The following is a 17,220-nucleotide window of genomic DNA, read 5'->3' on the forward strand; positions in this document are numbered from 1 at the left end:
AAGGCATTATTAATTTCTTTGTACATTACTCTACCCATTTGAAAAATACAAATAAAATATTTCATTTACTATACTGCAACCAGAAATCAGGGACTTACTGGGATGCTGCCATGCTCTGTAGGTTCATACTGTTGTCATCTAATGCAAGCATGATCTCACTGATGTCACCCAAGATGTAGCCTCGGTCCTCACTACCCTTTGTGTGACGCATCACAGACAGAGTCATAGTTGTCCAGACCTGTAGCACAAAAGAAACATGAGAAACTGGTGACCATGTAAATAACAAATATATATATATATATATATATATATATATATATATATATAAGGATACTTCATAATTTATTATATTTATTTTAAATTTTAGATTTTAACTGCATGTCTCTGTGTTTTTATGTTTTATTTATTGGAGTAGATTTAAGTATTTATTATAATAGATATGACTGGAAACTAGTATATATACTACATCACTAGAATTAAGCTGAAAAATAATGTTATTTTGACGAAGCCTATTGTAATCTTTGGAGTACTTAATGTCCAATAAAACTTCTGATTTCTCATTTCATCTGAATTTCGGATAGCTTAAACAACCACATACGAGAACAAATTTCACTGTTGATAAGTGCATTAACCATTAAGAAAAATTATTTATGATTACAGAAATGAATTAATACAGCATTAGTGAAAAGCCAATTAATCAGAAAATCTATTGAGTGCCAGCCAGCCAGCATGTGTGGCACACGAGCGATGAAGTAATAATGCGGTAGCATTAGAATGGACATTCTTCGTAGATAAAGATCTGCCTATTTATTTAACCATTTACTCTTTAAAACCACCAAACACCAAAAAATGATCAGGAAAATACTTCACACTTACGTTGGAAATCTCTCTGACACCTTTCTCGATGCTGAGTTCTTTTACAGCATTAGCAATGATTTCTTCACATATATCTTGGTACCGATGGAGTTCCATGGCAAACATGGCTTCTAGAGTGAATCGATCAGCGGTCATATCAAAATGCTGTCCTAGAAAATGTAACAAAAGAAACTGATAAGTGATAGAGAACAGATTCAATTTTTAAACTTGTATTAATGTATATTGCAGATAGAGTTGATAACTAAGATTTTAAATCATTGTACTTTACTTTTCAACACGTTTGGTATCTCCAGTGTACTGAATTGTTTATTGGCTTTTAACTACAGAAATGGGCTACCATGCCCATTTAACTACAGAAGGACATGGATATTGTTTTGAGCAAGAATTATTTTGTAATTTCTAATTCCAGTTATATATTATTAGACTGCTAATTTTGTGTAACATATGTGTTTATAAATATTGTACTGTGATATTGATTGCATTGTATATGTTCTTATCTTTTATTAAACCTAAGTACCTAGGAATTGTTTTAATCTATGAACATTAACCCTTGCCCTCATATTTCAAATTATGTGATTGCCCTCCCAGATCGGGGGCCATTATGGGTGGCCATACCTGTTATATGTGTCAGTTCAGAGACTTATGACCACATTCTGTTTCTCAGCTCGCCAGGCCACTCGTAATGACCCTCACTGTTTATCTGTTCAGCTTATCAGGCCATTATGTGTGGCCCACTTATGTATTGCAAAGCTATAAAAGTCAGTCCTGATTCAGGCATGGTTGGACAGTGCTGCAATCTCTTGGTCAAATAAGGAGCTGAAATAATATTTCACTACTTTGGCACATACCATAGTGAACATTGTTTAGATACTTTTAATCCAAGTGTCAATGCTACTGCAGCTACTATAATGGATCCCATCAATTTATTGAAATACTATTGCATTTGATGCAACCAAACATAAACATTTGGAAATTAAAACATAAACAAAAACTACATTATTGGAGAGTTTGTTTGAATTAATAGATTTGGAAATTAGTTTATACTCTGTTGATATTAGAAGACCTACTTGAGACTGATTGTATTTTTGTACTGAAAATGCAAATACTTTTTTCAATTAAGTAAAACAATAGCTTTAATTACCTGCTACTTGTGACATTTGTAAGAAAAGAGTAACTAACTAATAAAGACAATTTTTTATCTTAAATTGGGTAGACATTGTAATTATTTGAAAATTGCATTAAAATCCCAGTAATTTAAAGAGTCGCAGCCATTCAAATACAAGTCGGCCATGGTTTTGTAATCGCTGAGTGAAGACGCCAAATTCAGCTGGCCATTAGCCATGTGACCTACGAGCTGAGAGAATACAGCTACCTGAGATTTCATTCGATATGAGTGAGAGATCAGTGAAGGCTACACACTTAGTGGCCTAAAAAGTGTATCAAGTTAAATGCACAAGAGTTAACTACAATGTATAACATTTATGTCTGCTCACTTTCTACCTGCAAATGTTAGGGTGGTAACTCACTAAATAGTTCTGTTATCATTGCTATCTTGCGCCCTTGATTATAGATCCTTCTGAGGAATCTATAATCAAGGCTTGCGCTTAGTACGCCAGAGGAACATTGGTATTATGCAGCCCTTTTATAACTGAGTCTGCCATTTGCTACATTAGGCCAGATTATCAGGGGTTTACTTTACTTCAAATTCTATGAATCTACACTGAAATATTATAAGTTACACTTGTACAATTCTCATTAAATTGACCTGCAATGTCCACTTGATTGGTAAAATGTTCTTCCTTCTGGCTGAAAGAAGTAGGTATATGTTATGACAACTGAAATATTATTAATTTATTCTCATGGGATTTACATGTACTCAATGGTTTAATAATTACAGATTCAATAAATAAGACATATGCACGATAAATAATTTACAATACACATAGATTGTAGGCGTGGCGTTTATATACACCTGATGATCGGACTTTTGTCCAGAAACATGTAATAATTGTACGATAACAAATTTTTGGAACTGTTAACAAGGTAAAGTACCATATATTTGTTTAAAGGTAAGTGCTTAAATTTAAATATTAGCTTTGTTGGAAAGTAGTATGAGAGTTGTTCTTTAACGTGTATATAATACAAAACTTGTACATTACATGTAATTTTTTATTTATTAAAACAACTTATTTGAATGATTCTCATATTAGTATACACAAAATCTAACCTATACTTATACAACACCATGAGTTTAAGCTTAATATTCCTCAGGATAGATTAGCTGAAATTGGTCCATTTCATGAGATAAAATGTGTAAAAATTGTTAACAATTTAAATAAATCTTTCAAACAGTATCTCTTTTCTGTGTTTCAAAGTAAACTGTTCCATTGGATAATAAATAATTCATTTTATACAGTAGCTTAATTTCTCAACTATATTAACTTATTTTATACAAATCTCTTACATAACTATTGTATGATTGTAATTTCAGATTGTATCAGCTAAATTATTTATTACTATATATTGTAACTTATTGTTGTAATATTATATTTTGTAAATTTTATTTATGACAATACTTAATTTCATATACGCAAATGTGATCAACTCAGATGACCAATAAAATATTTTATTTTATCCTAAAATAATCTAACATCACAGCATGGCCACTATGGCATCTGTCACATTAAATTTGTTAAAACATTATATGATAGTTTTGAGAAAAGAAAACTAATTTTCTTTCATGAAAATAAATTTTATTGTAAAGCAATATGGATGTAATTTTGTAAAAATTAAAAAATACGACTGATAAAGTTTAGTGGTAAATTATAAAAGAATAAGGCTTAAAAATATATGATGTTTATCAGAAAAACTCAAACTATCTTTTATACACACCAGAATATTTTGACATGTGCCTGCTGTTTTACACACATTTAAATTAAACATGCCCTTTTAAGTAGTGTAGGTGATTGCTAAGTGTAATATTTTGTTTGTATAAGCCGCAATAGGAAAATATTATTTCACAATAAAAGGCAAAAATTAAAATATCACAAAACATTCAATAATTCTTATTGTTCATATTCAGTTCTTTCACAACAAAGCTTTTACAGACAAGACACAAGAAACACTTAAAACGGTTGTATATATTTCAGCAGGTCTTAATACAGTGATTATATTAAAGCTCCACACATGGTTTTTAAACCTAAACAGTCTACTACAGTTTGTTGTATTTGTCATTTTTTCCAGTCAGATATAAACATGCAGTAGGTTAATATTACATAAATGAAGGAATAAGCCTACCTGTTTTTTCCATCAATTCATTCCAATGTCGCTCCCGAAGGGCCTCGTTCTTGAGTTCTATGAAAAGGGGAATGGAATTTTTAAACTCCTTCATTCGCATATCCAGGAGAATTCCAGGGTTCAACAACCTTACGGGTTTTGGAAGTCTTCTAAACTCCTTTATGAAAGCTTCCATTCCATCCAGTAATATTTGAGGGTTCAAGTTAGCCCATAATGTTTTGGCCCATATGTCTCGAGCTGCCTATTTCATCAAGATACTAAATGAGATTGTGGAGAGAATTGTGATAATGTATTTTGTGTATTTAAATGTACCCATTTTAATGTACGAGGGCTATCCAGAAAGAAACAGATTTGCTGGTGGGGCTACATCCACCATCTTGGTGTCAAAACACTGGCTCGAGCTGTAGTCTCACGCGGTCTGTGTCTCTTTTACTATTCTAACTGTGATTAATTAAAATGTGTGCTGCAATTGAAAATCTGGCCACTTGTGAAGTGCGTTCAGTGATCAGATTTTTGTTGGCAAAAAACCATAAACCAATTGAAATCTATTGGCAACTGTGTAAAGTTTATGGAAATGGAATAATGAGTGAAAGCAGAGAAATTATTGTAGGGAAGCATTAATACAACAAATTTTGTGCCAGGTAGGTTCCAAAAGTCCTTACGGAAGATGATGAATACAACAAACATGGTAACGAACTTCTTGATCGCATCGTTACTGGTAATGAAACGTGGGTGAAGCATGTCAATTTTGAAACAAAAATGCAGTTTATGGAATGGGGGCCCACACATTCTCAAAAAAAAAAACCCCAAGAAAATGTCTCCAAATTCTGTCAGCGAGAAAAATTATGGCAACTGTTTTTAGGGATGCTAAGAGTGTAATTCTGGTTCATTTCTTTGGACGAGGATCAACAATCAACGCAGAGAGGTACTGTGAACATTGCAGGAGTTGTGGGGAGCAATACAAAACAAGCATAGAGGAAAATTGAGCTCAAAAATTTGGTTTTTCCATGACAATGCATGTCCCCCTACAACCAATTGTACACAACAAGTTTTGGATGATTTTGATTGGGAAGTGTTTAATCATCTGCCTTATAGCGCAGATCTGGCACCAAGCGACTACCACCTCCTTCGAGTGATGAAGACCTGGCTCGCAACACAGCATTTCAATAGTGATGCTGAACTTTATGCTGGCTAATCAGTGGTTAAGATCTCAGGCAGCAGGTTTCTACAAAGCTGGAATCGAAAAACTTGTGTCACGTTATGATAAATGTCTCAATTTGAATGGAGATTACATTCTAAAATAGCCTAAGAGTGTAGCTTTTAAAAGTATATAATAATATGTTCCTATTTCAGTGAATTAATTTTTTTATTTCAAATACCTTTCTGGATAGCCCTCGTATAATACCAATATATATTTCTATACATTGATAATTTATTAATGTTAATCATATCTATATGGTAGAACAACAATAAATCAATAAATTCAAAACATTATTCTTTTTTTAATTGTTTACCCAGAAATTATGTTGTTAAAGCTGTACGTTAAACCTGTGTTGTAACAATAGACCAAGTTTAATTCCTGAGTACATTTTATGAAATTACTTTAACTTGTGCTTGACCAATTCCATCCCTTAAACATTGAGTTCGTTATTTTGTTCTTTGGACCTTATCATGTACTTGTTTTATATCATTTTTGGGGTGATTAAGTGACTTGGAATATCACAAGATGACTGACCAGTTGTTCAAAGAAGTATGAATAGAAATAATATAGTGCTATGATTCTTGGACACCTCCCCAACCTTGCCTCTGATAGCAACTGAAACCAATGACACATTCAGTTTTGGCCATCTTGCACTGTTCCAAAAGACTCAGTTACTACCTAACATCATCAACAAAAAAACTCTTTAGACTTTGAAGAAGTTGTATATTATATATTTTACTGCAAAACATAAACTTTTGTTTTTGGTCTTATAAGTGTTTTATTATAATTTTGTAACTCTTTAAAACTTTTGACTAAGAGTTGTATCAAAAGTTTATTATTTTAATATTAAAGATAAGTATTAAATACTCTACAATTAATAAAAAAATTGTAGTGAAGGTTAGAGTGCTCAAGAAATAATGTGGAAAGGGCTCGAGAACCAGGCTGGAGAAAGATGTGTTTTCTCACAGGTAGCTTCTTAAACACCACAGGTTTTGAGAGCATGAGCTTCATGGTTGATTAAGGCCTCAACTATCAATATCAGGTCAACGTCCTCTTACTTCACATTCTTCTGGCAGCCATAACGTATTCAATTAACTAACTTCTGAATTGTGTCCTAGGTGTTCCTAATGAGAAAAGGCGTACTTATCATTAAAGCAAGATATGTTTCTTATTATATTTTCAATAGATAGACATTCAATGTTATCGTATGTATGCCTATTGGTTCATGGTCATGACTGGTTACCTGTTGGTTCTGGTAGATGGTAAATATCTGTTGCATGCCCTGGAAATCCTTATAAGCTAAGTCATAGCTAGAGTAGTCTGACATGGGAATGTCAAACAGCTTCTCAGCCTGGAGCATTTCTTTCTTCTTGGCATTCATTTCAATGAATTCTGTGTGATATTCCTGAAAAGAGAACCTTACCATTTAGATACACCCCAGCCTATGTGAACACCTCTTTCTCTCTTTACGTACTAGACATTGAATTTTACTATTTCCAAAATACAGAAAAATAAGGATGGTCAAGATTGAGATACACATTTGATTCTCTTGGTTACTCAGGATTTCATTTGTATTACTATGCAAAATAGTATAGCCACCAGATGTGATTTGATGTAGCTGTACACACAATGTATGTATCCTTTTTGGGAACTTTCAAGATTATTCTTTACTAACAAACAGGCCACAAAATCATTATTAGTTTTTTTCTATGCATTTTGGAGAAAAAATAGATCATAAACCGTTAACTTTTATGTTATTTACCATGGACTTTTGACATAATGTATTTCACAGTACATGCTTATTTATTGTGCATATTTTCAGTGTTTCAAAGTATTGCTCATCCTCTGGAGTGTGGTGTCATATATACGTGATCAAACAAGTGAAGTATGACAAACCTACAAAACCACACTCAATTCAATTATTTATAGGTTATAAATAAAGTTAAATGAACACTAGACTTCAGGTCAGTGTGGGAGACTATGTTCATTCCTTAGCAGCTTTCATTGAATAGTTCTATCTCATTATTGAATGATATTATTGGAAACTGAGTATTATTCCATATTGTTCTATGTCAATGTCATGGAAATATTGATTTTTAAATTAAACTGACTTAACATAAGACATTATTTCACTAGTTTCTGCAAGCAGACTGTTACTAAGCAAGATCTAGACTTACAAAAGGGGACTATCTACTTTAGGAGACTCCTCCTGAAGCTTCAAAGGCCTTTTCCACACCATGACAGTGCACTATGAAGCTACTAGATTCCAATTACAAGAAACAACCGATCAAGTCCTCCTGGGGAAATTCCCCTTGTCCAGAATGCCAAAGATGGCACAACGCAGTCAAAAAGTAGGTTCATTCCTACTGTTTCTTCCTGCTCATTATGTAATATACAGAATGGATTATGTAGGCTTCTTACATTTTAGCACACACAATTTGGCATTTTAACTATTCAAATTTAATCCTCTTCCTTTTTCAATTTTATTCCTGGATTTTTTCAATTCAATCCGAATTGCAAGCAATATTTAGTTTGATAAACAATACGAACCTCCATGAGATTAAACCCTTGTTCCAAGGAATTCTGCTCAGCACCCGGACCCTCCTCATTGAAACGTTTGGCAAACAGGGCGCATACATTGACAAATTCAGTAATCAGCTCTTGTGTGGTCTTAGCAAACACAACCTTGGCTGGTTCCATGGTCAGCTTTCGGTACAAAGATGCATCATAAAGTGCAGTCCATTCTGCTTTTAGCAGGGCCAACAGCTCCAAGTCCTCCGGTGGAATCTGTATTATAGGAAAATTTGGTTTAAAGAGTCCACAGATAAGTGGATGATTTAAAACATTTAGTATTTAATAGAAGGGTTGCCTCTAAAAAAGATAAATTGCAGCATGTATTTTTCAAGAAACAAATAGCATAACTATCATAAACTTAACTATAATTTAACCCTCAAATTAAAATACAATCTTAAATCATTTTTAAATAACAAATTTGTATGAAGAACCAATTTTTTGCATTTTTTAAAGAATATAACAATAAGCCAACAAATTTTGTAAATAAGAACAAAATCAATAGAACAGAAAATTTACAAAATAGTGTAATTTTTGCACAAAAATACAGATTTTATGTTTTTAATAAAATAATAAAACAAACACAAAATATAAAAAAGCTAGTGGTATATTTATACAGGGTGATTCACAAAGATGTGCAGAAAATATGGGAGCTTATTCTACATGTAAAAATAATGAAAAACGTTGATATAAACATGGGTCCGGAAATGCTTCTTTAGCGAGTTACAGCTAGGGAAAGATTTCAAACGGATTTCATCTCACCATGTAAAACAAGGTCTTACTGAGATTCTGGTAAGGTATATTAAGGGGTGAATTCTGTTACTTCTCATGGTTTTTGACCTGATAAAATTAATAAAACAGGTCCCAAAACTGTAAGTTAAGTAGTTTTAGAAAAAACCAGTTGCAAATGCAAAAATTGGAGTGAAAAAACACATTTTTTATATTTGGACAACAATAACTTGTTTTTTTACCAAGAAACAGACCAAAATTTTTAATAAAAATTGTAAACATTTTTATTCTGAACAAAATGGTGTAAATAAAGTACACAGAACTTGAACGGAAGTTCTCAACCTCAACTCAATCGTCTATATCAAGATTTTATGAATGATTACAAAATTACAAGAGATGTGGTTCTCCAACATAACTCATTAGTTTTGGCCTAGCCAAGGTGTATTTAAGAAATATGGCTCTACTACACAATTAAGGTTGTATTTAATGCTAGTTCCAATACTTCAAGTAACTTATCACTGACTGAAATATTTTATTTTGGGCCCAATTTGCATAATGATATTGAAACAGTAATCAGTAGCTTCTAGAATTTTCAATAGATGATATCACTACAGACATTAAATAAATGTTTTGTTCCATTTTACTTAATAAATAAGACTTAATTTTACCAGCTTATAGGAATGAATAACCATTATGTGGTATTAAATCAAGAGTTTATCTGTTAAACACAGTTACTTAATGCCGTTCCTGCAGTCCTTATCCAGGGTAGACTTATTATTAAGATATTAAGATTTAAAAAACTAAAACCTTTTCACTGCTTCTGACATTTTAAGAAACAATATTTATATTTATAACTTGACTTTGAAAAAATAATAACAGAGGCTTTAATACACCAAAACGAAGATAAAGTGATGTTAGAGAAAAGAAGCGTTTTCTATGAAAGTGGATAACTAGATACAAAAACACATTTAACTGACATTATTACAAAGGAGTGCGTACAAAATAAACATTTCTAAGACTGACGTAGAGCTGACAAAGAGATTGGTAATACCTGATATTGTTTAAACATTTTCTACTTTGGGGGCTTTTTTCACCAATTGTTAGATGAGTATATTTATTTACATCTAAGAACAGCTATAGGTTATTTTATCATCAGTTAGTTTATTTTGAACTGGAATTTTAGATCACATTTAAATCCTATTTCTCATTGAATTGGAGACTATATTACAAATTCTTATCATCTTGACTAAGATTGAATTAAGTTTGGTTCAAACTGATTTAATCTTTCCCTGAATAAGTAGTTTTACATTCAAAGCGACTAAGGTATGAAGAGACCTCAATACTCTGCAACCACAGTGTGTGATGCCTCTCCTCCACGTCACGGAAAGTCAACTCTGCGTCCACCAGTGTGTTGCCGATGTCAGTAATTGCCTGTAGAACTCGTTTGAACGAGTCTAACTCATTTACCCCACGCTCTAATTCCTCTCTCAGTTCCTGCAATATCCAAAAACTATAATACAGATCTATACAGATTTTAAAAACATTACAATTTCCACTATTTGTATGCTAAGAGCAATATTAACAATTTTAAACAACAAAAAACACTGTTATGCTGTTATATTTTGTTTCCTTATTATGCTTTAAGAACCATTGGAATTGTTTCCTTTTAAAGCACAATTACATAAATATAGAAACCTTTTTCTACCTTTCTTCAATATTATCATTTTTTTCTTATTCCTTAGGAAATTGTTATACTTTGTTAAATCTTAAGCTGTTCCACTGTTTTTTGTTTTGTTTTTTTTTTTAATTCAAACAATAAAACATTTTACAAGAAGAGCTGGTATGTTTCTGGATACCAACTATTTAGTATTTTTCTATTGATAAAAACTTTATTAATTTACAATTACAAGTCAATAATACTTTAGAATTAGCCTCAAAGTGGTTTTCAGCTAATAACTTACTTTTAAATAATGACAAAAGTCCTGTTTAGACAATAGACAGTAATTCTTTATTTACATCATTCATTGAGAACAGTAAATGTGTCACCAAAACCACTGTCTTAGTCTTAGGCCTGTTAAAACTGATATTGAGTTTGATAATTGTATTAAGTTTTTATGTGAGTACATTGATTGTAAGCTATCATGGACAAAACACATTGAGCAACTATCCACTAGGCTATCTTGTGTGATTTATCTCTTAGGACTCGTGAGTTGTGTTCCTAAACGTTACATTGTTACTATTTATCATGACCTATTTCAGTTGATAATTAGCTATGGGTTGATTTCTGGGACAGTTCTAGCAACCTTAAAGATATCCTTTTGATACAGAAGAAGAATGTTAGAATAATGACCTAGTATCACTAACTGGCTAATTGGAAACTACTTTTTATTAATTTAGGTATTTAAACTGTTTTTAATCTCTATGTATTTGATTTATTGTTTTTATATATATATATATATATATTTTTTATATTCATCGAGATATTTTATCATATAATGTAAGGAATGAAATCCATGAAAAATCTACGGAGCAAGGTCTTGATGTACCTTTTATATAGTAAAAAAAAGTAATGGAAGATTCACTAAATTAACGATGTACTGCTATTTATTTATAACAAGATGTAAAAATTACAATTAAAAGTTTGCAACTGGTGTGATATCCAATATTAGACACTGAGCCACTCAGTAAGTGCTGTGTATAATACTAAGCAACAAATTATCACACAGTCTTTACTGTAGAACTCCACAGAGAAAAATAAACCCTGTTGTGTCCATTCCTTATATACATAGTCCTGGGAACTTTTATGCCAAATAGTAGATCCTAAAGGCGATACTAGAATTAAAAATGTTAGTTAACAGATGTGCTGTCACATTAGATTCTCATTAGTAAGTGTATAAGATTTTAGTCCCTCCCTGACAATCCAAACTTTCATGCTGGTCTTATACCCAAAATTCATTCAGATATACAAGACATAATATGGTAATTTCTATGGTAATCAGGCTGGAATGCCATGGGACAGCTTAGTCAACATCAAAATACCACATTCTCCCCATACAACTGGTCTCAAAATGCTGGATTGCAGCATTAGATCTATAGTTGCAGAAGATAGCATCTTAAACATGATCTCCTATCACACGTCAATTAAGTATTTCTTTGAATGTCCTTCAGGGTACTTGTGCCTCCAGAGAGGTTTGGTTTGGAGGAAGAAGACCCATAGCACAGAAAAGCTAAAGTGGCCCTAAAAAAGCACTGGTGCCATAACTGTTTGGATGAAGTGATGTAGGGAGTTGTTGGTTCATATAGGTCCTCACCTCACAGTGTGCTCACTGAAGTCACTGCCATTATAGAATATGTGGATGAAAATGTTTGGGGTACTAAGGTAAGACAATCAATAAAATATTTTCACAAATGGTTAGGCAGATTTTAAGCCACTGCACTATTGCGTTCAGGTTGTAATTTATCTGGAAATGCTATATTTTCTCTGTTCTTAGTAGAATAAATGTTATGATTTGTAGAGTTCTGTGCAATAACGGATTGACTCCTGCCAGTCATTCCTACGAAATGGCAGATATTCTGATGAATTCAGACTCAATATCTATAATCTTTGAATTTTCAGAACATTTCTATGTGGATGACTCTGAGACCATTTAAGTTTGGATACACAATAAACATGCAGGAAGATGGAATTCAATGCTGAATCAAAGGATGAACAGATAAGATTATTCACTTACCCTTTAAAAAGTTTGCATCTGACCTTTCATTGGGTCTGATTACTAACAAGAGCATACAAGGAAATATTTGTACAGAATAGGTTTTTTTTATGGAGTTAACAATTATGGCATCAAGAGGAAACTGTGCTTTTAAACTACTGACCACTTCTGGTAAAAGATCACTTTGCAATCTATAACAATATGGGGTTTTTCTCAAAAGAATTTTCAGCTATCTTTAGCAGGTCTCATAGAACAGTGATGAAATAAGTTACTAATTTCTCATTTCCACAGTGTGCAACAAGTCATTATGGCTGAAGTACCTAGACGAGAGGAAATAATTGTATTAAATCAGCAAGTCACAAGTGCTAACCTACACTTATAAGTACACTTACTGTCATCTTGCTCTGGAAGGTGACCATGATAGTGCGGGTGCTACTGGCTAGCCGAGACCCCAGTTCAGTCTTCCACTCCTTGGCATGCTTCCTAACCTCTTCCAATAACGGTTTCAGGTTCAGCCTATAATGTCAGCCACCACTTGATGTCAGTCAATATATGATTTAAGTTATTAATGTATATGATTACTGGTCATAACCATGTACTATGTATTTACAGTATTATATAAGAATACAAATTATATTTTCATAACTACTGAAATAAACTCTTGATAAAATAGTTGTTTATCTATTTTGATTACATTTTTTTAACAGTAATCGAGAAAGTCAATTAATGAATTAAAGTCATTAATTATTAAATATTTCCCAAGAATTTTACAAATAAACAAAATTTACTGTTAGTGGAGTATGTGGAGCGTTCAAAACGTTAAAATCTTGGAATACAATTTACAGTGAATAAATTTATATGTTTGATGTGGAATTTTGTTTTTTAAACTATAAATTACAATGTTTACTTAAAACTTTTTTGTGCATTTGATTTTTTCATTGTTTAAACAAATTATTATAAGAAAGTAATTTTTGTCCATATAATATTTTTTTATTTATATATGGAATTTCCCCTAAATTTATTTAAAGGAACTAAAGATAATTTATAACCATAACTAAGGAAAGCTAATTATAACTGAGTAAATTAAAGAGACCTGTGTGTGAGTGGAGCGGCAGCTGCTATGTATGACGGAATGTCACAGCTAGTTTAATTTTTAATGACACAAGCTCTGTAAATGTTACATATATTTTCAATAAAAATAAGCAAATTGGGGAGAATGAAATAAGAAAGGACATTTTTAGTAAAATATTTGTTTATATAATCATTTTACATTTTCATATACATCAAATACTTTCTACGACTTCATTTATTTGTATTATAGATGAAGTATTTGAGCAACTATTTTCGGTGTATTGTAAAAATGCTACACTAAGTATAAGCTACTTTTCCGGCATCCATACACAGTTCCACTTCCCGTTTTACAATTAAAAAATAACATTTACAATAGGTTATCCTGAGCAGGTTCACTGTTTTGGAGTGTATATGTTATTGGAATACTTCTGTCCCCAATTTTCAAAAGCTACATAATTTCCTAGCCATATCTGGATTTGCACTCTTTTTGAGTGTTGCATCAGATGTAGGAAGCAGTGATGAAAACACAATACGTATTTTTGGCAGTTGCTTTTATGAAAGAATTTAACCTGAACGTATAAAAATCTTTAGTTTTTGTTGAAGCTGTATATAAACCATGCTATAATATAAAATACATGCTATACCCACTTGAAATGTATTATTGGGGAATTCATTGATATTTTAAAAAACTTCTGCTGAGCCCATTCTCACAACAACTAATACTTCATCAGACAAATACACAGCAGAAACAATATCTCGTGCTTTCATATACAGATGTTGATTGAAAGTTAAGATGCATGTTTTAATATAAATTCTTTAGCTTTATCCACACAAGTTTTCATAGTTGTGTAAATTGTGTTATAATCACTTGGAGCTGTATTAATAAAAGGAAAATAAATACTGACGACACATCAACATCATGTGCATTAGTTAATAAATTCATAAATCCATTCCATCCTGGAATTAGTTATTATGTTTTAATTTTAAATACGTACATAATACAATTGAATGCTCATTTGTAATAAACTTTTTAATATCCGGCTTAGCTTCAGATAACTTAATTATTATGTTTGAAAATCCTTTACTTGCAGAAGCTAGATATATTTGCAGAGGGATATTTTCATTGTTAACAAATTCAGATTCAAGTGGAAGTAGTGGAACGTTGCTATACCATCAATAGTGTTAATATTAAAGTCAGTATTGTTATGTATTAATTGAACAAAAGTGCCAAATTTTATTTCTGGTAGAGCTACAGAAGTTGCTGAAGTTTTGTATAACATAGACGTTTTTAGGATACAAATTTCCTATGAAATGTCACAGCCAAATTAACATGCAGTGATAATAGAAACGATCTTGGCCGCACAGCTGATATTACAGCATTTGCTATAGTTTTATATTTCTTTTCATATCTAGGAATTATTTCCATGTTATTTTTCTTGTCTCTTAATATTATTTCTGATAGTAAAAACTTTAAAGACTTTGGAATTGATTCATCAACATCCTCAAGCATTTTGTCACTTAGCGCATAATTTTCATCATTGTACACTTGAGCTCTTTTAATAATTTTGCTATGTACTTTCAAAATATGAAATTCCTCTTCTTCTGTGTTATCATAGATTTTATTGTACAAATTTTCTGTCAATACAGCATGGTTGATTTTGTTGAAACATATGATTAGTATTAGATTAAATTTTAGTTAAAATAACAATATCGTTAAAACGTTCTATTAGTTCGATTTTAATAATTTTTTAATCTAAAATATGCTCTGTAATTATGACATTTTTCAACTCTTGCATGGTAAATTGGCAATTGTTATTCTCTTCTATGTACTGGTATATTTGCTCCATTGCTGCAACTACTATCCAAATTCTCAGTTGGAGTATTGATATAAGAAATCTGGCTTTATCGATCTTTATTAAGTTTTACTTATTTTTCCTTATCAGCTTCTTACCCACAAAGGAAGCAGTTTTTTCCCCAATCAAAGTTAGCTAAATCCATGCTACTTCGGAGCTTTTTTTCTGAGGTAGAAATAAATAAGTTTCACTTACCTTTTTTTATACATTTCAATGTATTTATTATTAATATATTTTTGCTGACATGAGCAAAACAAATATGAGCGTAAACAAATTCAGTTTGTAAGTAAGGTAACAATCCACCTGTCGCTTGAAGTATCTCTCAAAGAGGTTACTCCTCTACTCATTTTTATTATTTCACCAAAATCAGAATTTTTTTGGAAGATGAATCCAGGTTTTTATATATAACACAGCTACACTCATCAGTCCCGCTGCTGGTCGTTGGTTTATCTATTGTTTGAGAACTAGTAGAAAACAAATAATAAAATTATAATTAATCATTACATTTTATTCATTATTTAATGATTATTATCGTATTAATTGTTGATTTATCTATTATTTAATTAATCATCCAATAATGAACTGCAGTTTAAATCAGGTTACTTACCAGACGTAGCAATACAAAATATTCTGTCTAAAGGTTTAATAGAATAAAATCATCTTGAATACAGCTTCTGTTAAAAAATTAAGAGGATTACTTGAAAAAACACTGTAGAATGTTCACTGTTATAAACACACAACATGTACAGGGCACTTATCAGTTATAACTTATAGCGAAACATTCCGCTGCACCTGCCATTCCGCTGCCCCTCCACATTTAATCTTATCTATTAAAGCTCACTACGACCATTTACACAATTATCTTTCACAGATGTTTCTCTATATATAATTAGGTGAAAATTTACATATAAATAAAAAAAATTATTTAAAGTGAAACTATATGATCAAAAATTATTTTTTATAATAATTTTTGCAAACAAAAAATAGAATGCACAGCAAATTTTGGTAAACATTGCCATTTATAGTTGTAAACAATCCCACGTTGAACATATAAATTCATTCACTGTAATTGTACTCCAAGGTCAAAACTCTCAGGGGCTCCACTATGTACACATTCTCTTTACTGTTCTGATAAAAAAACTAAAAAACTCTAAAGCAACGATTTATATTTTTCTAATTTAATTAGTTTCAATGATCACTTGGCTACAAATTAATTACCCTTTCTTAAACCATAATCATTTTAACACACCTAACACAGTGAATGTCTATATAGGGTTTCATCAGGTCCATCTCATCTACAACATTGGAGTACAAAGTGAAGTTGTCATCATATTGAAGTAGAGTTGGATTTTTCAATGCAAACTTGTCCACCTTGGAGGCTTTGTCTGACACCCAGATGTGTCTGTACTTCCTCCATCTGCAACACATTACTCATCAACAATGTACCAACAATAACTTATTTGGACCAACATGATCTATTGCTCCAATATATATCAAATGTCTAATAAAATTCTTGAATCTTAAATTACATTGACATAAAAGATTACTTATTTTCATAAGTGCTACAGAATTTAAATTTGAAACACTGATGCAGTTCAAGTTACTCGTAAAAAAGAATATATTTTTGATTAGTAATAATTTTTTGGATGATAAAAACAACACACTTCCAATAATAAATCTACGGAACATTTGGTATTATTAGAAGAATAAAAATAGTTATCAGTATAAAAAACATTTTCATGTATCTGTTGAGGTATATTCATTCCAGGAACAAATAAAAAAGGATAAATTTTACAAAATTATGCACTGACAAAGTGCTTCAAAAGTAATATTGAGTAAAAATTATGTAAAACAACACAAGTTGGACACATCATTTTTATAATATTTAAACAGTATGTAAATATTTAATAAC

The 17,220-nt window shown here is 31.4% G+C and overlaps 1 protein-coding gene across 2 annotated transcripts in view; it reads right to left on the reverse strand.

Moving 5' to 3' along the window:
- Positions 1–17,220, reverse strand: part of LOC124365049 (dynein axonemal heavy chain 10) — a 212,494-nt gene that overhangs the window by 118,171 nt on the left and 77,103 nt on the right. For both annotated transcript variants that reach the window (XM_046820968.1, XM_046820958.1), the window contains exons 22-29: positions 16,558–16,725; positions 12,777–12,900; positions 10,010–10,168; positions 7,925–8,161; positions 6,618–6,779; positions 4,174–4,414; positions 877–1,025; positions 99–238 (exon numbers count right to left, since the gene is read on the reverse strand). In XM_046820968.1, coding sequence (XP_046676924.1) covers positions 99–238; positions 877–1,025; positions 4,174–4,414; positions 6,618–6,779; positions 7,925–8,161; positions 10,010–10,168; positions 12,777–12,900; positions 16,558–16,725 — 1,380 coding nt within the window. The remainder of the gene's footprint in view (positions 1–98; positions 239–876; positions 1,026–4,173; positions 4,415–6,617; positions 6,780–7,924; positions 8,162–10,009; positions 10,169–12,776; positions 12,901–16,557; positions 16,726–17,220) is intronic.

Source organism: Homalodisca vitripennis, chromosome 1 (genome assembly GCF_021130785.1).
Source record: "Homalodisca vitripennis isolate AUS2020 chromosome 1, UT_GWSS_2.1, whole genome shotgun sequence".
Taxonomy (NCBI): domain Eukaryota; kingdom Metazoa; phylum Arthropoda; class Insecta; order Hemiptera; family Cicadellidae; genus Homalodisca; species Homalodisca vitripennis.